The 27,965-nt window shown below is 36.6% G+C and overlaps 2 protein-coding genes across 5 annotated transcripts in view; one reads left to right on the top strand and one right to left on the bottom strand.

Moving 5' to 3' along the window:
• LOC141442422 (complexin-like) overlaps positions 1 to 27,965 on the top strand; it is a 362,634-nt gene that overhangs the window by 284,200 nt on the left and 50,469 nt on the right. The gene's annotated exons all lie outside the window — the stretch shown is intronic.
• Positions 1,611 to 3,935, bottom strand: LOC141442313 (uncharacterized). Of its 2 annotated transcripts, XR_012452919.1 has the most exons (3): positions 3,723 to 3,935; positions 1,802 to 2,615; positions 1,611 to 1,626 (listed from the first exon to the last, which is right to left on the bottom strand). XR_012452919.1 is itself a non-coding variant. In XM_074107270.1 (2 exons), the coding sequence occupies exon 2, from the start codon at positions 2,513 to 2,515 to the stop codon at positions 1,988 to 1,990; it is 528 nt and encodes a 175-aa protein (XP_073963371.1). In that variant the 5' UTR covers positions 2,516 to 2,615; positions 3,723 to 3,935; the 3' UTR covers positions 1,619 to 1,987. The 2 variants fall into 2 exon arrangements, 1 of the variants encoding a protein (XP_073963371.1); XM_074107270.1 differs by having other exon boundaries at positions 1,619 to 2,615.

Here is a 27,965-nt window from a genome sequence, read left to right on the forward strand (position 1 = left end):
TAAAAAATAGCACGAATTCACTTCGCTTTCGACAGGACTGACATCTGGTTCAAAGTTAGTCAGTTCATCCTCGTCTTCTTCGACAACGTCGTGCTCACGCTCTGCTGGTACCACAGGTACTCCATTATCACAACGTTACACCCGGTGCTATCATATCGCAGCAACAGTAGCGAGAATAAGAATTGGAAGATGGAGTGGCAGGACAGGACAATGGAAGTGGATACTTTTAAATTAGTCTAATAAAAAATAGCACGAATTCAGTTCAGTTTCGACAGGACTGACATCTAGTTGAAAGTCAGTTAGTTCATCCTCGTCTTCTTCGGCAACGTCGTGCACTGCTGGTACCTCAGATACCCCATTGTCACAACGTTACACCCGGTGCTGTCATATCGCAGCAACAGTAGCGAGAATTAGAATTGGAGGAGGGAGTGGCAGGACAGGGCAATGGCAGTGGATACTTTCAAATTCGTCTGATAAAAAATGGCACGAATTAAGTTCACTTTCGACAGGGCTGACATCTGGTTCAAAGTTAGTCAGTTCATCCTCGTCTTCTTCACTGCTGGTACCTCAGATACCCCATTGTCACAACGTTACACCCGGTGCTGTCATATCGCAGCAACAGTAGCGAGAATTAGGATAGCAGGAGGGAGTGGCAGGACATGGCAATGAAAGCGGATATTTTCAAATTCGTGTAATAAAAAAATGGCACGAATTCACTTCGTTTTCGACAGGACTGACATCTGGCTCAAAGTTAGTTAGTTCATCCCCGTTTTCTTTGATGACATCGTGCCCATACTCTGCTGGTACCACAGGTACCCCATTGTCACCCATCTCTTCAAATATGAACGGTAAACCAAGATTTTCATCTCTGGGGATCTGCGGCGTTGTAATGATCTGCAGGTATGAATCTCCGTCGACTAGAATCACGTACTAGGTTTTCTTCAATGCTGTTAGAGTCGGGCCCAGGGCCAGCCTTTTTATGGCTAGCATCTGAGGTTGCTTGTTCACCGCTCTGGCCAGGCGCTGCCGCGGCTATCTCGTTGTGGACCCCGGAGGTGTCTTTTTAGTGGTTTTTGGATCAAACTTTTTCTCGGCTCAGACTAGGTGCCAGCTTCAACATATTGCTTCATTGTACAACGTATGAGTGGTTGTCATGCCTAATACGAGTGTTTGGTCCAAATAAACAAAGTTACGTACCTACGTAGGTAGGGACCCTGCTAGTCTTAGGGCGCAAGTAGCGTATACGCACGCGCGAAGTGCGCGGCACAACATTACACTCGGTGCTATCCGACACCGTTAGAATCAATCACAGGGCCAGCCTCTTTATCAGGATCAGGACCAGGCACTTCCGCAGCTACCTCGTTATGGATTTTGGATGTGTCTTCTTAATGGGTAGCTTCGTCTCGGCTGGGACCAGATGCTACAGGTGTGAAAACAAACGTTACATACTTTTTCGTTATACAATGTAATTCTAACGACTATCATGTCAAACACGAGTTGGTCAAAGTCAACAAAGTTACGTACCGGAGCAGGGAGCCAGCTCATCCTTGCGTGCGTGTACTCACACACGCGAGGTGTACGGCGCACTACTACCACCGGTGCTGTTATGTGCTCCTACTACGACACCTAGAAGAAATACAAAATAAGCAATGTTATAAAACTAGATGAAATGGGTTTTGTAAAATTTGGACGAAAATAAGGCTCTTTAAAAATAGATTTGTGTTGTCTTCGGGAGGAATCATTAGAAAATTACTTTTTAAGAAAGTTACAGAAGTGAAACAGATGGAAATAGATCATATACCTTATTTCGAAGCCCGGGGACATCTACGGGGATTCTTCTATAGAGCCAAGTAGTGACTTCTCGGCTCCGGCCAGGTGTTACGGCGGCTTCTTTGCTGCTGAGGCAGAGATGCCTTCTTTACAGGCAGCTACGTCGTAACTAAGACCAAACGTGACTTTTTCAGGAGTTGGTTCGCTTATTTTATAATCATCTGTTCCGATAATTGTACCAATGATAAACAATTATGTTTCGAACAGGGAGCAGCAGGACAGGGGGACGGAAGAGGTCATTTTCAGATTCGTCTGAACAATAGCACGAATCTGCTTCGCTTTCGACATCGTCAGAATCAGTCAGTTCGTCGTCTTCTTCGACGACGTCGTACCCGCGTTGAGCTGACACAACAGGTACCCCATCGTCACCCATCTCTTCAATCACGAACCCCAAACCAAGATCTCCGTCTCTGGTCCGATTTCTGGCAATGGAATGATCTGCGGGTACAAATCTACGTCGTCTCGGACCACGTACCAAATCTTCCTCAATACCGTGAGGGCCAGCCTCGTTATCACCAGGATCAAGTGCTGCTGCCACTTCTTGGTTCCTAGAATCAGAGGTAGATTCTTCATCACTTTGGCCGAGTGCTACCACGGCTACCTCATTGTAAATCTCTGGGGTGCCATCTTCGTGGTTTTGGAGTAGAGGGGTGGTTTCCTCGCGGCTTGGACCAGGTGCTGCCATACTTTATTCTTTTGAAGGCCAGGAAGTAGCTTCTTCAAGAGTAGAAGTAGGTGTTAGGTTTCTCCACCTTTAAACTAAGCTGCCGTTGGTACTGCGGTACCTGAAAGTAACGTGCATATATGCGTTAGTCATTATAACTTTTACGTTTACTTTACGAGTATTGTGCAAGTTAACAAATTTGGTAGTAATGCGCTAACTAAAGTTTAAATACCTTGTTAAGATATATATTTGAACTCAAAAATAAATAAGTACATTAACATCTAAGGCTATTAAAAAAAAAATTATAATCATGGACAGGGATATTTGGAAATAAATTGCTTACTTCCAATGGCGAATCTACTGTGTTAAAAAATGTACGTAGTTATGCTAAATACTTGTAATCTTTAAACAACATTGTAAATCCGTTAAAATATTTATATACATATAATATATACTATGTTGAGTTTCTTGCCGGATTCTTCTCAACAGAGGTTTTTCCGAACCGGTGGTAGATTTTTTTGACACTCGTAAGTGCTTCTCATAACTTTTTTTTAATTTCCCTTTTAAAATTTTACTATTATTATCTATTTATTTAATTAAACTTATGTAATTAAATAAAGATACTCGTATTTTGACTTTTATAATAATATAACGACCGGATGACCGGCATCCGTGTAGTCAAAGAAGACTACAAAACTTGAGGTTCCGGGTTCGATTCCCGATCAGGGCAGACATTATCGATTAAAATATTTATGTTTGTTCTTGAGTCTTGGGTGTTTAATATCTATTATTGCTTGCTTTAGGACTTAGCCAAAAATAATTGTTGTCTTAGATCACAGAATTAGGGTTGAAAACCAGCGCAATGCAGTCTCAATCATAAAAACCAATTAGTATCTGTAAAATCAAAACCCTAATACGAGTAATGAACGCTTACAATAAAATATCTCACTCAAAGAATCAGGTTTCTCTCGAGTTTGTTGTTATGATTAATTGCTTTAGAAAAAAATGTATACACCTTTACACTAGCTTATAATGAAAAGAAAAATATGAACACTACACAATTGAATCATAAAACTAGTACCTGTGTAAGATATAATGTTGTATAAACTACAAAAATCTAAATCTAAATTGTTTAATCTTTAAAAGAAGATACATTAAAAATTACGACATGCTTCACAGGTAAAAAAATTACAATGGCAAACAAGTTTAGAAATAAAATATTACTTACCAGAATAGAAGCTTTGGATGGTTTTGTACTTAATATGAGAAATTATAAATGTAAAACAGAAGTAGCTTCGCTGTCGATGTCACGAACTAATATGACCGAGACTTCCGAAATGACCGATTATATACTCTAGTTGAGACACATCGGTGGTCAGATGAAATGTTTTAACGCATTATATGTAAATGGTTTCCGAAAACTAATTACTTTATTGCTAGCAAAATCATTTACAAGTGACCACAGGTTCGCATTAAATCCGAGATGTGATTAAGAAGGTATTAAATGTTCTTACCCACATTAACTTCATTGTAAGCAATTAAGTTTTTGTTTTGGTAATCTATACTACGAAATAGCTGTGTTAGACATATTAGTTGAACCACGCTCAATGATAGATAACTATAATAAAACAACTGACAGGAAACAGTACTAAAATAATTTCCTTGCTCACCCGCGACCTTACGATAGCTAAGCTTATGCAAAATATGCCGTGTTCATGCAGTTCCTCCACCTCCACACTGTAAGAACACACACAAATCACACAAACCCATCTATCACCACCACCACACTACACTGACGCGTTTCGAACTCAACCAGAGCTCATCTTCAGAGTGACACAACCGTACACCATGCTACCAGTTGTTAGTTGTTGTTGTGTTGTTATTTTAGTTCATTGATATGGACCTCCGCAAAGTAACGCCTGATTCAATAAATTATAAAAAATATAGTTAATTTTCGTTTGTTTTTTTTTTACAAAACAGTGTCATACAATTTTTGAGTCTACCAGCTTTCAGATGTCTAACTTAGTGGGCACCAGCCAGTTTATTATGATACATGCACTCGTACCTACTCTGTATAACAAAATCAGCAGTTACCTTAATAATGTATTTAATTCAGTACTTAGCTACGATATAGGTTTTTGAGCTAAAAATACATTAAGTATATTAGTTTTATTTTCTTTGCTTTTGTAATAACATATTTGATATTTTTTGTATATTATTGTAAGTAGTTAAAAAAAAAACAATGTTAACACAAGGATATATTAGACATAAGTTCACTTTTGTACATATGTTGCTCTTCTTATTTAATGTAGGTACTTTTTATTTTTAGGCAAGTATTTATAATCTATTTTTACACACGACGTAGGTTACCAATGTCATGAAAGTAAAATAAACATGTAAAAACTTGTAACTTTTAACTATTTCTACATCCCGATTGTTAGTGATTAAGTTATGGTTGCGTCCCTGTATTTGTATATATCTTTTTTTAACCCCTTTTTTATTGAAAGCAGGTTTTCTAGCGATGGTTCTTAGACATAGTTTATCAAAATCGCTGTAGCCGTTTTTGAGATATTGAACTTTGGAATGACAAAGTCGGGGGTTTCCTACTTTCTGTTGGTTAGGTTATTGTTGTATGCGTGCATGTCGAAATTGTGTAAATAAACGTGTTCATTTCTTACTACATATCTTTATTTCATACTAATATTATTACGAGTAAGATGTTAAAGGAAATTTCCAATTAACTGAACCTACCTACCAAACCCATATTTCGCCAACGTGACAATTTTTTGTCAGTGACATAATGTCGAGTGTCTATTCTGCCCTCCTTAGCCAAAAGACGCTATCTCAAAAAACTTTTGAGTTATTATACTATTACTACTATATACTATCTAGCTTAAAATATTCTGCATCACATGGTGTAAATGACAGAAAAGCGTTTTTTTTGAGATAGCGCCTTTTGGCTCAGGAGGGCAGAATTATTTGAATCTAAATTAAGTTATTTTCCCTAGTCTTCATTTATTTGTAGATTTGTCGGTAAAACTTTACATGCTATGAAGGCTTGCGTTACAATAATTGGATTTACTGTCATTCGGTGCAAATTGATAATCGTCCACTTGAATTGACCATTTTGAATATGAACCAAAATGAATTTTGTCAAAATTTTATTATGCTGAAAAATATTGACAACCAATTTTTGTTTTAAATTAATTAAACCCAAATGGAATATTGTCCATTATTGATTAGGAGCAAAATTAAATAAGAAATAACTGAATGTTGTCTAAATCAAGTCTTATAATATATAGGCCCAAAACAAATGATTTCGGTCGGAAAATAAATATTTACAATTCGTGATATTTTTGAGTGTACGTGGTCTTTTTTTTCGGCATACATTAAAATTTGTAATTATACCATAGGACAAGGCTCCATTTTCGACGATATTCAGGATGGTCAATTTTCCATTTTAACGTATTTCAAATTTTCATTTTTCTTCTTTGACGTATAATTTCGAGTTGACCATTTTCCATTTGCACCAAATGACAGTAAATCAATTATTGTAGTGTTTCGAAATTACATGTGTCATGTGCGAAATTACATTTGGAATTACCCCGAGCTTTACGGTGAAGGAAAACATCGCGAGCAAACCTGCGAAACAATTTAATGGTGAGTGTGAAGTTCCCAATCCGCACTGGGCCCACGTGGGAACTACCAGAAGTGGGACGTATATAGGTTGGGATGGTTGGATACCTATTTTTTTTTCTTTTTTTAATGATAACAAAAAATATGAAGATATACCCAGTTGAAGTACCACGTGAAGTCACGCTGTTCAATTGATTATGATAACAGCAAAAAACCGGCCAAGTGCGAGTCGACCTCGCGCACGAAGGGTTCCGTACCATTATCTATACAACATTAGACATTAGCAAAAAAATCACGTTTGTTGTATGGAAGCCCCCCTTAAATATTAATTTTATGCTGTTTTTAGTATATTTTGTTGTTATAGCGGCCACAGTTATACATAATTTGTGAAAATTTCAAGTGTCTTACTATTACGGCTCAAGAGATAGAGCCCTGTGACAGACGGACGGACAGACAGACATATAGCGGAGTCACATTAATAGGGTTCCTATGGCACGTTGCCAATATTTTTTGATATTCTAACTAACTAAATAGTGAGAACTTTTGAGTATAACATAAGTATTCACTTTTTAACCCCCGACGCAAAAAGAGGGGTGTTATAAGTTTGACCGCTATGTGTGTCTGTCTGATTTGAATGCGGTTTTTTTTTATTTGAAAGCAGGTTTTCTAGCGATGGTTCCTAGACATGTTTTATCAAAATCGGTTCAGCCGTTTCAAGATCATCACCTCTTTTGTTCGCTGCGGTAGGAATCATATACGCATAATGGGAATTTAATTTACTTTCAAACATATTTGGGATCTAAGATTTGAAACACCCATGTATGCTATATAACTATGCAAGAATATGGAATTCTCGGCCTGATGCTGCAGCCAGGATATCCAGAACACTAGTAGGTACATTCTCGATAAAACGATAGCAGATATATCGTGTATAGATTCGTTTCGATCAGTATTTGATTCTACATACAATGCAGTGGTAGCAACACGACGAGCTGATGCTGCAGCCAGGATATCCAGCACACCAGTTACTCTTAAAAAAATAATAGCAGATATTATGTCGTGTTTGATTCCTTTTGATCAGTATTTGATTCTACATACAATGCAATGGTGGCAACACGATGAGCTGGCTGCTGCCAGGATATCCAACACACTTGTATACCTACTTAAAAAAATATACCAGTTTAAAAAAGATGAAATAAAAAACAAATTTAAAATTTAAAAACCCCCGACACAATAAAAACGCCATCAAAAATAAAAAAATGCCGACAAAAAAGACAACTAAAAAGTAAACAACCTGACCTAACAAACAAAAAGTTAGAAAACACCCGACTTTGTCACTTCAAAGTTCAATATCTCAAAAACGGCTAAACCGACTTTGATAAAACATGTCTAAAAATCATCGCTATAAAATTTGCTTTCAAATAAAAAACCGCATTCAAATCCACCCGCTTAAGAGCAACGGTGCCACAGACAGACGCACACAGACACACATAGCGGTCAAACTTATAACACCCCTCTTTTTGCGTCGGGGGTTAAAAAGTGGATACATAAGTTAGGGAACCGACTGTACCTAGTGAATTACTACATGTCAACGTAGGTGTAGGTATACTCGTAGAGTGTTAAGTGTAAAAACCACTTCTGAACTAAATATTAAAATATAAAAACGATACTTAAAATTATCTAATTTTGCTTTGAAGTTTTAGTAGGTAACAGGTAAACCGATGTAGCTGCTTTTCAGTTATTTCCATTGTTTACGTTAAATTATTATCTATTTGGGAGGTAATAGTACAAAAGGGCAGCAATACCCACCATTTCTTTAAGGTTTAAGTTTAAGTCATTGTGAGTACACACAATAGGTATTATTGTCTGAATCATAGAATTCTCGGTCGGTAAGTATCTGTTGTTTTTACCGGCCCGGCTGACGGAGGGTTATGTTTTCGAGCATATTAATATAAGTACGTCTATTTCTTTGGTCCTCTCTGTAGCCTAAACGGCTTGACGATTTGCAACATATTACTTATCAATGGATTCGTCAAAACTGTCAAACTGACAGAGTATTATTTTATTTCAAAATTGTGTATGCGATTATTTTTTTACTGTGTGGGTATCAATTGAAAGGTGATAATAAGTTCATGCCAAATATATTATATAAATGTTATAATACTTTTAACGTGTACCATGTTCACAAGAATATAAAGAAAGTGTGAAATAAATAAAAAACATAGCGTTATTTTTTTTTAATAAAAACTAAAAGTAAAAACATGTCTAGTATTCTCGAACTCTATTAATGGCCAATATTATATGTGTTTAGATAGTAGTTTAAATAATTATTTGTATTCATTCACTAAGTAGGTAATTGTTTAATAAAATACTTCTTGTTGTTATTCACGTACATACCTACACATGCATACTCACAAATTGGCATGTTTTTCAATACAATAATATATATTTCATTATTGTATGTAATAGTCTCATAATATTTTGGCACGTGAGAGTTGCGGGAAACCGGTGGATGCAAGTGGCGAGTTGTCGTTCATTGTGGCGTTCTAAGGGGGAGGCTTTTGCTCAGCAGTGGACGTCTTCTGGCTGATGATGATGATGATTTTGATATTACCTACTGTATCAAAGTAGAAGAACAAAAGTATCACTTCTATCGAGTTTCTGAACTCATTATATTACTTTGAAATACAGCCAATATTATACCATTTCGCAACCACTACCATGTTGTAATTTGCCATAGATTTTAACAAAAAACTTGTTAATTTTACAAAAGGGTAGTCATAAACCAAACCTTTAGTTTCTTCCTAAAACTACAAAAGCGTTACCGTCTCAATACAATGTTTCTAAAGGAGGGTGGAAAAAAATCGCAAAGCCTTGCAAAACATTTGAATAAAGATTTTACTCAACTATATATTTCTAAGTAACTCATTTGTATGCAGACAATTGATAAGGAAGTAAGCGGGCGTATACCAGCACTAAACACCAGGGTGTTACTGTTATCTTAGAAATTATATTATCAAGCAACTATTTTTGCCACTTTTATTCTTCGTTGTTTATAGCAGAAACGTACACACAATTTTGATATTTTTATTGAAAACGCATTTTTTTCAAAAATTACTAGTAGATATGTATTTTATTACCATCATCATTATCGCAGCTTATAGAGGGCGTCCCAAGACATTGTAGCATGAAGTGAAAGTATGTACCTTAAAATATATATTATAATTTAAGTATGGCTTGCTTGGTTTGGGAATCGAACAGACTCAAAATTAAATGTGAAAAATATATATTTATTGATGCCGACGAAAAAATGAACCAAAAAATCCTCCTAATCAACATAGCACCTTAAAAGAAACGAACAGCGTATTACTAATCATTTTAATAAAATAAAATAAACTATTTTGAAACTACAGTTAGGTTAAATAACATTACTTTCGCCACTTTTAGACTAGGCAAAGTGAAAAAGCCGGCCAAGACCATGTCAGAAACGCCAAGTAATATTTTTCTAAGGATTTCGTTTTGTGTACGGAATCTTACAAGTTTAGGTACATTACCTTATGCTGCTACCTACTCTAAAACTACTAATAAATTCTCCAGGAAACTTAGCCTATATCATTTTCCTTATAAATTTAATATACTTACTCGTACAACTACCTACCATCATGACTTTTTCAAATTTTCCCACCCAACAGTTTAGATTTTAGAGAGGGGCAAAGCTCGATTTTGCACTTTAAAGTTGAATATTTCGCAAACAGATCTCTGAATCGAAAAATCGTCTTGACAACCCCCCAATGGACCTATCCAACGTCCCCCCCCTTTAAGTCCAGATGGGAGTTACGCTAAAGAAAATGTTTGTAGTTTTTTTTTATTTTACCCCTTAATAGGTGTGAGTGATATGTATATTCATGCCATATTACAGCTTTCTAATACTAACGGTCTCTGAGCTTAGCCGGGGACAGACAGACAAACGGACGGACATGGTGAAACTATAAGAGTTCCTGGTTGAATACGGAACCCTAAAAAGTAATTAAAAAAACAACCAAGCTTATAGTATTAGTCAATCTCAATGCAAAATCACTAATATTGTTTGCTTGTACAGTCGAATAAATAAATAAATTGAATCATGACCCAGGGAGGAACCTTTGTGCTACTAATCTCATGTTGACATCTTATAATTTTGCCAAGGAAATCTTAGTGAAATTGATTATTAAAAGGTACCACCTTGGCTCATGATTTAACTTGTTCGACTGTACTTTGTTATGCATTCGGGCCTTGCTTTAGAATATAGTGTAATCGATTCTACACCCGATTTTGAACGAACTACTTTCAGGTTTTGAGTTATTTAATTAACACCTTGTTTAAACTATGCCCAGCAGTGGGACGTATACAGGCTGGGATGATGATGATAAACTACGAGTGAGAATCGCCTAAGTTTAAAAAACTTCCCCCCCCCTTGTGTTGGCAGGTGTCCATGGGCGGCGGTGATTGCTTCCCATCAGGCGACCCGTATGCTAATTTGTCACACGTTATATAAAAAAAAACATTAAAGTTAACCTGAAGGTTGACTTTTGATATCGTATAACAGGAACATAGAACGTTGTGACACCGAGTAGTTCAGAGTCAATAAGTGAACAGCGGGATGTTGGATCGACGGAGTCTGCGAATGGAGACGGCCGGTAGGGAAGGGGCGGTGAAGTATCGATTTTTGTAAAATCTCACCATGCTAAATAATCCATACTATATATAATATTTTATTTGTAAATTTGTCCGTCTTTCACGTTGAAACGGAGCCACAGATCGACGCGATTTTCGGCATTGGTTTATAGGCTAGAAAGTGACATTATGCTACTTTTTATAACAGCGCGCGATAACTGAATTGCACGCGGACGAAGCCGCGGACCAAAGCTAGTTATTAATAAAAAGTTTGGATGTTTGTTTCTCCATCACTCTACCGCACAACGAATTTGGATGAAATTGGCATTTAGTTTTCAAATAATAATTAGCTCCCGCGAGGCAACGATAAATTGGGTAAAAACTAGGTAAGTTTGTATAAGTATCTAACTTTTGCTTCGTTTGCGTTCAGAAATAATCATAATAATAATAATAATAGACGAAATATTATCAGGGAGTGAGTTTGTGCCCTGATAATTTCTTTCTCTTAGTAAAAAGTAGATTTTCAATGTGTCCATTACACAACCAATAGCATTAAATCCTTTTCTCATCTGAAAATTGCTTTAGGTATGTACCTAATATGAATCTAAGACAAATTGCTGTAACTAACTATCCAGCACTGTAAGCTATCGATAGAAAACACCGATGCACCTGTCAATATCGCCGAAAACCGAAAAATGCCGTCCCAATTTCTAAATTCCGTAACCCCTTGCTAAGTATGCGCATTGTTCTTCGATATCCGGCGCGCCAATATACTAGGAATGCGGGCGCCGCGGTGATAGCATTTTTTAGATGCGGCTTCTGTCGAGTTAATTCATCGATATATTTGGGGACATCACTATTTTCGTTAAGTATGTGAAAAAGATAAAGATAATTTATTTGTCAAACATGAGTTCCTATATACAATTATTAAATTGAATATATAGATGTACAATAATTTGATGTCCTGTCCTTCATGTCTTGCCTTTCAGCATACAAATTTTTAAGTTATGAATTTAAATAATTATACAATAAAAAAAAATAGGAAATAATTAAATTACAATCAATATTACATTAATGTTATATAAATCATTTTGTAGATAAGATAAGATAAGGTCAGTGGAACATTTTGAAAACAATATCTAGTCTATATTATCTAGTAGATACTCGTTAACTGAATAGATATAAGACGATTATATAAAATAGATAGCTTTGAAAAGTTTTGATGTATTTTTAAAAGATTAAACCATACCTCGTTCCTTTGCTACTAAAGCACGCGTTTATAGTGAAAGAGCAGGTAAAAAAAATCAAGTTCATTGATAAATTAGAAATCAATGAAGTATTTTTAAGCCTGTAACATTCTTTAACTCCATTTTCTACGACAAATGCCAACACGAAATTAAATGGTTATTTTTTATTTCGATTTTGATATAATACGTTTTTTGTCGTTCTCGTATTTACAATAGTTGTTATCCCAGAAAACTGCGTAGTTACTCAGGATAGCGATAAACGTAATTCACCACCTCTTCAAATTTACACCGCTAGTTTTATTTAGATTAAATTTGGTATGGAGATAGTTTGAGACGGTAGGAGGAAGGGTTTCTACGGGATAAAATAATTGTTTGCACTATAAGGAGTCTATAGGATAGGTACTACAGCTATCAATTCTAATGTAAATTACAGCTAAATCTGACCTTGCATAAAATAAAAGTATTACAAGCCATCTTTTTGATTTTAAAGGAATTTTAAACTTGATCATTATGTACTCCAACAGAGTTGAATATTTGTAAGTATTTACCGATAAGAACGCGGCGGTGGCGCAATAACCGCGGAATGCGCACGTGCGGGCGCGCGCTCTTGATGGACATTTTTTAAATACGTCGCTCCTGCTCGGAGTTGTTAGTCGATATCGATAAATCAGGTCGGCTTTAATTTGATTAAATTAAATTTATAAAATTATATAGCAATATTATGTTAACATAGCTTCGGAAAATTCAAAGATGATCACATCATCCCAGCCTATATACGTCCCACTGCTGGGCACAGGCCTCCTCTCGGAATGAGAGGGCTTGGGCCGTAGTTCCCACGCGGGCACAGTGCGGATCGGGAATTTCACACACACCATTGAATTTCTTCGCAGGTTTGTGCAGGTTTCCTCACGATGTTTTCCTTCACCGTAAAGCTCGTGGTAAATTTCAAATGTAATTTCGCACATGAATCCCGTAAAACTTAGAGGTGCGAGCCGGTACTTGAACCCACGATCCTCTGCTTGAGAGGCCATAGGTCAAACCGCTCGGCCACCACGGCATCGGCGATGATCACATAAATTATTCAAATTCTTAAAACTTATGTCCTTACATTTTCATTCATTTCAATTGTGATTTGGACCGTTTATTTCAGTAGTTTATTGTTCGATATAGGTTTTTATTGCAGTGTATATTCTTCAAATTTTATAAAAAAACAAAATTACCACGTCAAGTTAATTTATTATAAAAATAGAGAAATAATAAAATGCATACAGAACAAGGATACATGCATATGAAAATAGATATTCAACTCGAGCGATGAAAGAATAAGGATGCAAAAATGTGTTCCCTTGGTTTTGTGTAGTTAATATACCTACGAAAAATTCTACATTTTAGAGTGATGTCGTTAAATTTAAATCGACATTAAATCTAAGTTTATCGTGAAACCTATCGACACGTGCCCCATCACTGGCCCATAACGAGCGACGTGCCGTTGCCGCGCTACGGAATGAGGCGCGAACGTGCGATCCCGATGTCGCGCCAAATGGGAATTTTATTATTTTTATTTTATTTTATTCAGTTGTCGATAGTTATGTGGCGCTGCACTAGCTTTTGATCTGGCGAATTGTTTGGAAATGAACTCGATTTGGTTTAGTTTATCAAAACGATAAACTTTTTTTCTTCAACATATATGAGATTATTTTATGCAATAGGGGTGAAGACACCACCAATCAACACTTTTACTTTTTATGACCCTTTTAAGCTTCTCAAGCAAGAAATTTATGAAACATTTCTACAGTTTGTGTTCTCAATTCGCACTTGGTCCATTTGGGAACCAAAGCCCAAGTTTCACTCCGAGATTTACCTTACCGAACCGAACATAACGTTGTATGTGTGGGTGGAGAAGATGACTTTCTGTCAAGTTTCTTCCAGCGCAGTTTTCTTAGTAATGATATTCTCTCCGAAACAGCTGGTAATAGTAAAAGTTACATGTAAAAGAGCCATTAGAAGAGCAAAAGTTTTTTTTTGATACTTAGCTACTTAAGAAAAGTTCATAGAAATGGTCACAATTCCCGATTCGATTAGAAACAAAACACGACAATCTGCATGAAAATTTATCACCTCCGATCTTTCGAAAACAAGCAATACGTCACTCGCTAAAAATACGTTATTGCGTCGGCAAATCCTGCAAACTGCGAATTATGGGCCAATATCCCAATAAGCCCGTTTTATGACCTTGGTATTGTCGGTGCGCATTTTTATATCGGCTCAAGGCCTTAGTATTGGCTTCCTCCAGGATTGCGGAGGTTATTTAGAGATTTGCCAGATTTGTCGCGAATCGGGAACTATGGAGAAGTGAGAAAATACTTTTTTAGGCACGAAACTGTACGGATCTGTCTTTAAACTTTCGTGCTAGCAACTTTTAATTTATAGACTTTTTTAAATTTGGCCTTTTTCGCGAAATTGCCACGAAATTCCTAAATCAAAAATTATGATTAAGATTCAAAAGTATAATATTTTATAATATACCAAAAAAAAACATAGTTTCTTATTTGCTCTTTCTTTATACGTCATGCCTAAACAAATTTAATTCCAAAGACTGTTTATTCATATAAAAAAGCAGTAACTATTTTTGAATTTTAAAGTGAATAAATAATAATCTTATTGATTCGATCCAGTGGGTGTTTATACAAGAATTTTGATGAAATCGGTTTTCATAAATTGGATTGGCATAACATATATGTTATTGTATTAACATTCTACTCATTTATAAAAGTTAAAGTATTCGTGTCCCTACAATAGATTCGTAGAACGTGTTCAAAACCAGTTCAAAGTAGGAAAAACTACATATCTTGTGTAATGATATAAGAGTAAAAAATATCAAAATTAAGTACTTACAGTCAATAAAAAGTACAGTCAGTAAATGTATTTTCTTTTGTATTTTTTTTGTAAATGTATTTTCTTTTGTAATCTGTCTTCGTTTAAACTTATTGTACTGTTAATGTACTATTTTTTATTGAAATAAACATTTTCAATTGTCTTTTTTTTTAATCCATGCATGGAATAACGGAGGAACTGCATGAACACGCATTCCTTGCATAAACGTAGCCATCATACGGTCACGGGTTAGGAAAGTAACACCTGATTGAATTAAACGAAAAAGTTTGTATTAAAATTTAGTTAATGACGGACGGAGTAACGGATAACTCACGTCTTAAACCGAGTTTAGCTCGACATGTTTCGGGCTATTTCGTAGCCCTTCTTCTCAGGAGCACGCGAGGGTGTGCGTGTTGCGGCAGCCGCCGAGTCGCGTGCTCCTGAGAAGAAGGGCTACGAAATAGACTGAAACATGTCGAGCTAAACTCGGTTTAAGACGTGTTATCCGTTACCATATCATAAATTATGGGTGAGCCTCACGGTAGTTTCATGTTTAAAATTTAGTTGTTCTTCATCGGGGAGAGCCGCGAAAGCAAGCTAGTCTTAGACAAAGGACATATTTCACGCGAAGCAGCGGCGCGCGAGGCCTGCCGCCGGCGATAGCACGCCCGGGCGGCCGCCAATAGCCCACTCCTGCGCACCCGGCGGGGCATGATAAGCCCTGATTGAATTCGGCGGCCAATGATGCGGGTTGCCGTTAAAAACAAGTTCCGACGTGCTTTTAGAGTTTAAATAACGACAATGCACTGTATAGGTAGTGCCAGTAGAGTTGAGGTCACGCACACATGAACATTGTGTAATGACAGCGGGATTTTGACATTTACTCATTCATTTTATTCATTCTCCTTTTATGCAATCAGTTCTTCATGTCATTGTGTGTGTAATCATCCACTTCTACTCTCGTGGCACTACCTTATAACCTTATAACCTAACCTGAGTCTGGTTTTGCCCTGATCCATCGAATACCATCATTTAAAATTATATGAATTCATTTTATGACAATCAAAGTTATATTAATAATGAAATGCATATTTCAATGATACAGATCCGATTTAGTGCTAAATAAATATTATGCTTTTTTGTGATTATACCAGTTTAATGTTATGCCAAATCTGTAATGCGAATTTTTATTACGGCAATTAATGTTATGCTGCTAAATGTGGGGGAAACCACTGGTCAGATTAAGTGCACACAGAGACCTCAACGCATTTGAAATCGAATCGAAATTGATGATTATGAAAGAAAAAAATATGAAAACCAGCATTATGAGTACAAACATATCTTAGTGACAACGTTATGAATTACGATATTCTGATAAGTGACCATTATGACCTCAGTTGATAGTAGTACAAATTTATGACAAATAAAATTATGAAGTAAAAAATTCGGAACAGTGATGATTCTGGCTACAAATCGGTAGCAGGAAAAAAAAATCGGAAGATCGATTTTATGCGAGTCAATATGGATCCGTCGCTAGATGGCGTTAGTATCGCGAGGTCGGTTTGACGTTTGAAGTTTGCTCGTCATTGGTCAAAGAGTATTAGTACCAATATAGAAAAAGAGTGGCAACTCTATGGTCAAATTTGCATGTATGGTAACAAGCGCTATCTAGTAGCTAGTTGAAGAACTAAATCTGACAGAACACACAACTGTTATGCAAGTGTGCCAGCTAAAGGCGTGTGTATTCCCGGCTTTTCGGTCACAGGTCGAGAAATCCAGCCGACAGGCGTTTTCACAGCTTTTGAACACTATACCATTCTATACTATTTTGACGACCAGCTAGCCAACTGGTTAAAGAACCTGACTACGAAGCTTGGGGTCCCGGGCTCGATCCCCGCCCGTGGCAGATATTCGTATGAATAATACGAATGTTTGTTCTAGGAACTTGGACGTTTTATAATTTAAATATGCATCTATTTGTATAAGTATGTTTATCCGTTGTCTAGTACCCATACAAGCTTTGCTTAGTTTGTAACTAAGTCAAATGGTATCGAATGTCATTTTTTTTGCTTTTGGGGGCTAATAGAACAAACATTAGGTACTTAGATCAAATCAGCGTCAAATGAACCGTATAAAACAGCACTCGAGCGCACCCAACACAAAACAATCGCGAATCAATATTCCAGCCTACAATAAAAACATATTCCACCACTTCACTTTAGGGCACAAGCGTACTCGGCTTCAGGGCTGCCACGTTTTGAAATTCTAATACAACATTTATTTATTTAACTAGAGATTACCCACGGCTACGCGCGTTAAAGTCAAAGTCAAAATATGAGCGTAATCACTTATGAATATCAAAAAATTCTACCACCGGTTCGGAAAAACGTTGAGAATAATCCGACAAGAAACAAGGCTTAAATCATTTCAGCCAGCAGCTGAATGGGAATTCAAGGATTCTAATAAATTCCCGTCGGAATTTCTTAAAATTACATCGTGGTATTTGATTGACGTTTCAATTTAAACAACGGTGGGAAATTTCATGGTCGAGATTTGGAGATTTTTCTCATTCCGTGTGAATGTCCTATTCCAGATGTCCAGCTATCGCACACCAATTGATCTAAATCCATGTAGCTGCTTTAGCGTGAAGAAGTAACAAACGTACACACACATACAATTTATACAATACAATACATTATAATAGGACTTAGACTTAATAAAGAGACAGTTGCAAATGTTCATAAAAATACGGTTAAGTGAAGGATACATAGCTAAGTACTCATTGAATCAAGCTTGTTTCATTAGTGAGTGAGTCCACAAGAGAGAGTTAATGTTAGAGAAAATACATACATTTATTCACAATTAACATAAGATATGTCAATATTATCATAAGGGGCTGTTTTAAGGGGGTGTTTAATTTTATTTGTCGGATAAATGTGAGGCCGTCTATGAAAATGAAAATGAAAAGATTTATTCGGGACACACACATATAAATAATAGGATACAGAACAAAAATATAATAATAATAAAGTGAAATAAAATAAAATGAGATTACAAAATACAAAAAAAAAAAACATATATATGCGCCCGAAATGGTCCCGCCTCAGCATAAAATGCGGACTCCTTTGGTGGAGCCAGCGCTGGTCTTCCGGCGAGACCATTTTAGACGGTCACCGTGTCGTGTCGTGCAACACGGCCCTACGCATTACGCTGAACGCAGCCGTTGTGCCCGAGTCGGGCAGCGCCGTCTGGCGGCGAACAGCGTCTCCGTCTATTCAAACAAAACAAACAGAAAGAAAAAAAGAAAAGAAATAAATAAAATGCGTTTATTGCCAACAATTAGGTAGGTTTATAATACATATTAAGTACACAAGAAGGGTACCTACTCTAAAAATTAAGTTAACTTACTAACTATATTACCACACACACACACAGACACACACAGAGAGACTGCATCACATTTATCCGCCAAATAAAGGGATGATAAAACAGGGGTTAAATGTACTTAGATAGAAAACACGAAGGATAAAGTGTGCGGTTGTGAATTGGAGACTCGCTCAGCATACCTAGCATACCTCTAAATGAAAATGTTGTTTCTTAATTGTACGTTTACATAGATGTGATACATGTTTTAAAATTATACAGCAATAAAATCGTCACATCATGCCATAAAAGTGGCGTACAAAATTATACATTCAAAAATTTAAATTCATTCATTCTAGAATGATTCCCCAGCGCGTGGCAACCCTGCAGAATGATGCCACAACCAATTACGGCGCAAAGAGGCGCCCGCGTCAACTGCACGCTCGCAAAGTGCGACCCGGAAATTATCCGCCATCTTGGATGGACCGGAACAGGCCAAATTATCGGCCGAAGGCCCCTTCACTGATATGGTTTTTTGTTGGGTCAGATGTGGGTGTTGAACAATGAAAATGGTGTTTGCTTTGAATAGTACAGAAGAAGTAGTAGTTTCAAATCATTGACATATATTCTACGTTAGTACATATATATCGATGTTTCAAATAGATATGATTTAAGGTACACCTACCTTGTGAACGCTTTTTTACTTTATTTTTATTTTGTTAAATCCATACCTACTAATATTATAAATGCGAAAGTGTGTATGTTTGTGTTTGTATGTATGTTTGTCCGTCTTTCACGTCGAAACGTGATTTTTGGCATAGAGATAGTTTATGGGCCAGAAAGTGACATAGGCTACTTTTATCCCGAAAAAATGCACAGTTCCCGAGGGAACAGCGCGCGATAACCGAATTCTACGCGAGCGAAGCCGCGGGTAAAAGCTAGTATATATTATATTTCTGAAAGCCGTGTGGTGGCCGAGTGGTTTGACCTATGGCCTCTCAAGCAGAGGATCGCGGGTTCAAACCCCGGCCTGCACCTCTGAGTTTTTCGAAATTCGTGTGCGAAATTACATTTGAAATTTATCACGAGCTTTACGGTGAAGGAAAACATTGTGAGGAAACCTGCACAAACCTGCGAAGCAATTCAATGGTGTGTGTGAAGTTCCCAATCCGCACTGTGCCCGCGTGGGAACTACGGCCCAAGCCCTCTCATTCTGAGAGGAGGCCTGTGTCCAGCAGTGGGACGTATATTGGCTGGGATGGCACAATTTTTATTTTTGTTTCTATTGAGTATGTCATAAACATAGCTTGATTTCGTTTAATTAATTATTTATAATTATATGTTTTTTTATACTTAAATATATATGGTCCTGGGATGATTAGGTATTGACCAAACCATGACAATTGCCATTTGATGTAATTTTAATACAAAAGGTCACGAAAATGCTTCGCTACGACTGTCCTTGATGTCAACAGTGAGGGTAAAACCGAAGCTGGCGTCTTGTATTATTTTAAAACCTCCCTGCCGGTACAATGGATGCAAATCGGATTACACGCTCTTTGATAAGGCGAATCAGGGCTTCTTAAGGCGGGTAGGTACTTCTAATTTCATTATTTAGCGACCGTGCTGGGTTTACGAGGGGCGAGTCGCTCGCGTAGAGAGCTACTTGACTTGCTGTTGGAGATTGTGACAGAAAGAATCAAAGTCAAAGTTTTTTATTTGTTTAATATAGGTATAACATATCGACGCTGGAAAGGGCCGCTAAGAGACGTTTTGGACAAAATTGCTTTACGTACAAAAAAAAAATACGAATAATAATGGAGCCAGTTTATTTAGTTGTTATTCAGTTCCGGTTAAGGAAGATTTACTTTTTTTTCTCAAAAATCTAAGATAGAATCTAAAACCAAAAATAAGTGGAATTGACATTTAGGGGCTGTTTCACCATCCATTGATTAGTGTTAACTGGCGGTTAGGTGTGATGCCGTCTCTATTTGTTTTGTTCGAATAGACGGAGACGGCATCACATTTAACCGTCGGTTAACGCTAATCAGTAGATGGTGAAACAGCCCCTTAAAGTATTAAGAAAGACATTTCCTACATACCTAACAAAAACATTGAATAATTATGTATGTATCTTTCTTGTCAAATGCATAAGCTATTGCAGACACAAGCTATAAAAGTTGTAGTACTAACATTTTTTTTTTAATTTAGTTTAAGTATTTATAGACTTACGAAATTCCTGTTTAGCATTGCCGATCGTACTTAGTTAATTTATGTTTTTTTTTGGATCCACCATGTATTGTGAACATTAATTTGATTAGAGAGCCTTTCAGTTTCGAATAACCTAACCAACAACAAGTCGGAAAACCCCCGACTTTGTCACTTCAAAGTTCAATATCTCAAAAACAGCTAATTCTATTTTGATGAAACATGTCTAAGAACCATCGCTAGAAAACCCGATTTCAAATAAAAAAACCGCATTCAAATCGGTCCACCCGTTTAAGAGCTACGGTGTCACAGATATACAGACACACATAGCGGTCAAACTTATAACACCCCTCTTTTTGCGTCGCGGGTTAAAAAACAGACTTGTATTCATGTAGTGATATATATTCGTGCGGCTATGTCATTCTCTAATCATGGCTTTAAAAAGACTGTATGGATATAAGATGGATTATGACGAGACTGAAAAATCTAGGAGTAATTTACAAAACATGATGTACGTACAAGTGGTGGTAGGTCCTAACCTTTTCTACCTTTAAAGTTTGTGGTTACGACAAAAATACCCGCTGTAATATATTGAGAATGTTTTACAAATGTATGCTAACCGAATCTGTCTCTCAAAACTACTTAGTATGCTAGTAACAAAGTAGCTAAAGCCTAGATCAAGATTTACTTGCACAAGACTTAAAATCAAAGCTTTGCGAGCTACTCGGCAGAAGGCCAAGAGTTGTGATTGTGAAAAGAAACTATGTTTCATTTATTTACTGGCTAGTAAATCCGCCAAGTAAGATACATATTATATTAGAGATATTTGAAGTCAGTTGAAAACATTGTGTTGTATTAAGTATTACTTGATGTCAGCGTATAATTAAATAATTGGTTTACTCTAATTCTAATAGTTCTCTTTTTTTTGCAGGTAAGACTACCTTAGCCAAAAAGATGTCCAGGTGGCAAGTATGATTATTTTAAAAATATAAATACACTTTAAAAATTACTTTTTTTGTTTAATTTACAAAATCACCCTTTTTTACTGAAAACTTCTACAAAATGTGTTTGACATTTCTAACAAGCAAAAATATCTTACCGTGAGTAAAAATGCAAATCGTGAACCGCTGGAATCATACTTGTGTAAGTACCTATAAATTTCCTTATTCATTAAATTATTTTACAGCGTCATCGATTTGTGATACCAAACTGCTAAGTTTTTTTGTCTACAAGATATTTCTCTGCATAAGTGGACATTATGATTGTCATTAAATTTCTATCATTATTTACACTAAAACTGTCGCACGATGTCCTATTTTTGCTCTAAGTAACTCGCCTTCCCACTTATCCTATACAAACGCGGCACGCAACTACTCACAGCAAAGTAGATTTATCGGGGTTAATGAAAACGAAAACCGAACCTTTGTGCGCTTCCAAATGTTTGATTCACTTAGACTCCGCTGGAACCAGTTCTAACCGGTTGTATTCAGATGCAGCCAGATTTAATTGGGCCTATTTCATGCGATTCTAAGACGCTGCTTTGGTTTTATGAGACTTTCTGAGATATTGCAAGGCAAGTAGAAAGTTTACGTAGATATGAAAGAAAGATAACTGTTATTTGTATTTATTAGCAATACGCTTTCTCAAAGAAAACTTGAATGCAAAGTACTTTTATGAATTTTCGTTAATTTTGTCAGACAGCTCAGATCATTGATAGAAACTACCCTAATTTTCGGCGAAATCGAAAAAAAAACCATTTTTTTCACACATAATGTGACTTCACTCACTGTCATCGCTAAAGGACTATTATATATTCTGTGCTAAAGGTCAAGTTGTAAAATTCATAAACTGATGCGTGACATTGACGTGATACAAAAGAGTGACACATAAAACTAACCTTTCTTCTTTTGCTAAATTTACATTAATTAAAAACACTTTCGCATGATAGCTGGGTGATTAGAGAAACGTAAGTTAGGTATTTCTTCATTGCCCTTAGCAATTAGTGTACACAAGCTTTGCTATCCAAGTCATCACTGATGTCATGTAAAAAATTTGGGCAACCTGGTGGGAATCGAGATGTCACGCCACTGCTTTCTACTTTCCATAGTCAAACTGTAATTTTATGAGCAAATGAACGACAAACAATTATCTAATAAAAACATTATTATTGCATGACATTTTTCATTTCTCGAATAATTCGGTACCTTTTTTTATAATAAAATATTTCACTCTTGTTTTTACTTAAATTTTACGTCACATTACCACGAAATAAAACACTCGGTTGACAACCCTGACCACTCACTCCAAACACATCCGCCAATCGGAGCACAGTTTTTTCTAAAAACAATTGCGAATCACACAGCGCGCCGCCCACGTCTTCCAGGGCTGCCTCCGACCCGGCAGCTACCATGCCCCTGTCTCCAGTGATTAATTGTGACGGTAATTGATGAGTGAGACTAAGACGGCTATAATTGAGGTCTTGACATCGAACTAGGTTTAGCTTGATGGGGATAAGATGTTGGTTTTGATACATGGGGTTTAAGATTTAGGATCATAGTTTATGTTACAGTAAATTAGCTTGAAATTACTTCAAGACACGTTTGTATATTTTTGGTGGACATAAAATATAAAATATTTGTCCCTTTTCACACTCGCACATTCGTTAAAAAGGAAGTTGTTTAATATTAATAATAAAATCATTTATTTCAAATAACTTTGATTCATAATTATCGTTAGTTATGTAGAGGACAAAAATGATAATCATAATATCCTAACTGGTATTATCTGAACACACTTACTACCGAACATTGACAATACGTTGATGCTCCAATATGACGCCCGGTTCTACATCGACCCGTCAAGACAGTAATGTATTTCGAAATGTCATAGTAATTTGGTGCACCCGGCAATGCTATATGCCAACGTTGGTCCAACTGATGAGCACGACTTACAGTACAGATTTTACCTTTGTACTATTTTATTAATCTAGATATTATGACGTGTAAAAACATTATCATCGATAATGATGAAAATGTATTGTTTTTTTTTCTAATAAAAAGTAACGATCCATACAAATAGTTCTAAGACTACTCCGGACCATAATAATTTTCACGGATTCGGTTCGGATTCAATCAGACGCAGCGCGAAACCGCTCTTACAATCGCGTCGTGTCGTGAATGGGGCGCTTAAATTTATCTAAATGTGCGGGTATTTATTCGGCTGGGTGGTAATGAAAGTTAACTATTTTGAGGGTAGTTGGACATAAGCTACGGTGGCACGGCACCATTTTGTTGAGTTCATTTTGAGACCGACCATGGCAGCGACCGCACGAACCAGCGATGGACAGCGACGGTAAGTTTTTATTCTTACTTTTACTATTTATATCGCATTCTTATTCTTAAATATAATAAAGATTGCCTTCCATCAATTTCTAGAAAAAATATATTTAGTATGTACTTTCTGTGGTCGTCATGGTATATGACTTCACAGTCCATGTCGGATCTCTGTATATTTTGACAATTTAAAACATGCAAATATCTGCATTTTTTTTTAATATTTAAAACGTTCTTTCATAACTGTTTTTCAAATCAAACTATAACAATATTTAATTTGACCAACAAAAATACCTGCATATTTCCTATTTATTGCAAATGTTTCTATATTCTCCTACTAAATTATACCTTGAGAAAAAACGGTCATTGAGCCGTTTGAAAAATGGATATTTTCTATAAAATATTGCTGTTTCGTCTTTCAAATCCCACTAAAATGAGCTAAGGGACAACCGCAGTCCCGATTGATCCTACCCACAAAAAGACTAAAACAGCATCTCTTAGTCCCCTATTTCCTGTTCCGAGACCAAAGTAATTAAAAATTTTCTTTCAAATAGACGATAAAAAGCGTTTTGGCTACATTATTTTTTGTAATTTTCGAAGCTTTGTAGGTCATAAAGTAATTAAATGAAATGATAGAAAATTATAAGGGCATGGCAGAGGTAGATGAAAATCATGTAGACCGTAAAAATGTTTGTGTTAGTATAATTATCCAAAAAGGAGACTGATAACTACGTTTGCATCGAGTAAAGGCTACTCTTATTTTATTCTTGTACCTATAGAACTACCCTACCTTCATATTGTCTGAACGATTTCCTTCTTATAGCGAAATTTTGTTTCTGTCCTTCTTGGCAATGATGGTCTTTTCGAAAGCACCTTAGTACCTGTAGGTATAAAAGTGCGACATGTAAAAGAACCCTTTACGGCTAAATTGCAGAATAGAAGTTTTTTTTTTTTTTTGGAAATTGAGTCTTCGGTTTTTATCTGTGCTGTTGCTTCAGGGCAATGGTATCTCACTCCCATAGTTGTATCGGCGGATTTGTTGAAGGCACGTCCGGAACCGTCTACCCTTTCACGTTGCATTACGGGGACGTGGGTACACGGCTGGCACAAAACAGGGGCTGAGGCGGTTTTAAAAAGGGGACAAATAAGTTGCTTCGTGATAGATGCTATCGTTTTAATGCTTTTGGAATGTATTTACCATCATCATCATCATGTCAGCCGAAAGACTTCTACTGCTGGACATAGGCCTCTCCCCCAAGGCCCCCTTAAGGCGGGAGACGAGCTGTCTGTAGGCCTCCAACAAGATGGAGCGAAGACCGGTCTGAGTGGAGAATGTATTTGTAGTAACGTATTTTTACATCAAAGTAGTAGGTAAACTTTTAGCCATTTTTAGAACATGGTTTTTAACGATATTTTACACTTAACTCCTGACGATGTACTTGTGTACGGTTAGCCAAATACTTGGTCTATCTATTTTTAAACAACTTTTTATCAAATGAATAATGTTGCTGAAATCGAACTTTCCAATTGACAGTCGGGTCTTATCAACATTTAGGGCGGTAGTCGCATATTTGGCTGATAGTCTTCCAAAAGTATTAATTTTTTTTATTGACGTATCTATTAGTAAACAGATTCAAATGAAATAAACACTAAATTTTAATTAAAGGAAACTACAACACATAAATATGAACCGCATCCTTCTTAGTTAATCCATTTTCGAGATTAGCGCGAAGAAATTCACAAACAAGCAAACAAACCGGCAAATGGGCATTAACTCTAAAAATCGATTCTAATTCGCTAAATAAATAACCCTAGTGTCAATTTTTCTTGAATATTTTTTTGTACAGGCAGACTTTACAGACTTATTATTATGTATAGATAACTAAACTGCTCATAATTTAACTATAAACGAAGGATAATTTGAACAATTATGATTCCATTTATTTGAAACTGAACCACTAACACTAACCTCTTACAACTTGCACCAAAGTCAACTAAAAGCAGTCGCATTGAGGCAATAAGTCAGAATTTTCCTTAATGATAGTGAGTCAAGGGAAGCGAGGAAAATGGCCGTTTTATTGCAGGGACATAAGCGTGGGTAGTGTGAAAGAACAAGTGTTTCAACTGTAGGAATAGAGCTGTCATTAAATATAATAAAGACTTCTCGAAATGTTGCCTTCATTTTCCCCGGTGTTTCAATTATGTTGCTATATCGTGTAGTCTCCTCGAATGGAGACCACGGACGGGAAAACGTAGTGTAGGGCGTCCTATAGGGGGTCGCTGGCGGCGGGTGTATGCAAGGGACTGAAGACAGTGTTGTGGCGCGCCATGGAAGAGTCTTGTCCTGCAGTGGACTGATGATGGTGATGATGATGATGATGATGATGATGATGATGATGATGATGATGATGATGATGATGATGATCGTGTTGTTATTGCCCGCAACTTTGCCTGTTTTCTACAAAAACTTTGCAGTCAAAATCATAACGACTACGATACCACAGACAGACAATTAACGTCAAACTTATAACACCTCTCTTCTTGCGTGGGGGTAAATAATAACGTTAAAGAGTTAACATTGTTTTGTGCCAACGTTAATGTAAGGAACGTAACCTATATTATAGTCTTTAACGTTAACTCCGTCCTGGGTACAGTCAAGGGCAAAGATATCGACACGGCCAAAGTTACAAAAATATGTATACACGACTTTAACAACATTAAGGCCGTGTATATTATTGCAACTTCACTTGACTGTACGTCGGCAGACTCCATTGTAGTGCTGAGAACCTTTCGCCCTCGAGTCCTTGACCCGTTTCTTCCCTGTTCTTGTTAAACCCAACTGTACTAATAATAGTAGTGGCGTACTGTAAACATTTTTGCTATAAAACTAGGAGCCGCCATGGCCGTGGCGCCGTGGTAACAGTCGTTTTACCTATTTCCTATCAAGCATTAGATCATGGATTTTTTTCGAAATTTATGCGCGATATTAACTACATAGGTTTTCTCCTTTTCTTTCTAAGTGAGCGTCTCGTAAGTTACTGGCGAAAAGATTTCTTTGAATATTATTGCCAAAAGTAAAATTGTAGTTATGTTTTTTAACTAGCAATATTTTATATAAAAAAACATGAAATAGTAGTGAAGTTACATAAAGGTAAAAATCTACACAATCAAAAATATGTACGTCGGTAGACTCCGTACGATTGATCTATCAGAGGTTTTTTTTATTCTTTCGCATAAAATATTTTGGTAGCGAACATTACTTAATTTTGACAAATTATTTTTGCATTGATAATTTTTGTAATATTTATTATCATGAGAGTCGCGGGCAACTGCTGGATGCTAGTGGTGAGTTGTCGTTTTTATGGCGTTCTAAAGGGGAGGTCTTTATTCAGTGGACGTCTGGCTGATGGTGGTCAATAGTTTTGCGGCAAAGACTCCAGCAGGGCTACTACGAAACCCGAAACTCGAAGTTCGTGTCGTCCGGTCCCTCTGACACTTATACTGTTTAATACGAGAGCAAGAGGGACGGTACGACATGAACTTCGAGTTTTGAGTTTCGTAGTAGCCCTGCAGTTTTGGTAGTCTTGAGACACATCCCACTCACTTGGTGATTAAATTTTATCGTCGATGAACCCTAAAATCTCAAACATATTAATATTTAACTTAGAACGAGGAAGAAACAATAAAAATCTTTTCGAACGCTTTGTTTCCACGTTACCTTGTTTTTTGCTTTTTAGAGGCCCGGTTTGGGGCTTAAAACATCTGTTAAAAAAAACCTATGGCAAGGAAACCCCTAATACTTTTTTTTTAATACTGGCAAACCTTATTGTTGGTAACTTAACTACTAACAATGCTTTAAAGTGTTTGTAATTCATTATCTTGCTTCAGAGGCCATAGGTCAAACCACTAGGCCACCTCAGCTGCTATACACTATCCAATATTTCTCTTATCGATTTACCTTTAAGTGTTCTTGGGTAATTCATTATTACCTCAACACCGAGTATACCGTAATACATAAAGTAGAGATCACTATGGAATATCGCCCAAACAATGACTGAGCAAGAGCAAGCCGCTCTAGGGCTGCCAAATGTATGAGATATTTCGGTATCTTTAGTGTTCGTTATCTCAAAAGAAACCGTAATTACTTTGTCAGTCACA

This window comes from Choristoneura fumiferana, chromosome 25, assembly GCF_025370935.1.
Source record: "Choristoneura fumiferana chromosome 25, NRCan_CFum_1, whole genome shotgun sequence".
Classification (NCBI taxonomy): domain Eukaryota; kingdom Metazoa; phylum Arthropoda; class Insecta; order Lepidoptera; family Tortricidae; genus Choristoneura; species Choristoneura fumiferana.

Coding starts and splice junctions, on each gene's coding strand:
- LOC141442313 (XM_074107270.1), bottom strand. CDS start 2,515: ATGGCAGCACCTGGTCCAAGCCGCGAGGAAACCACCCCTCTACTCCAA.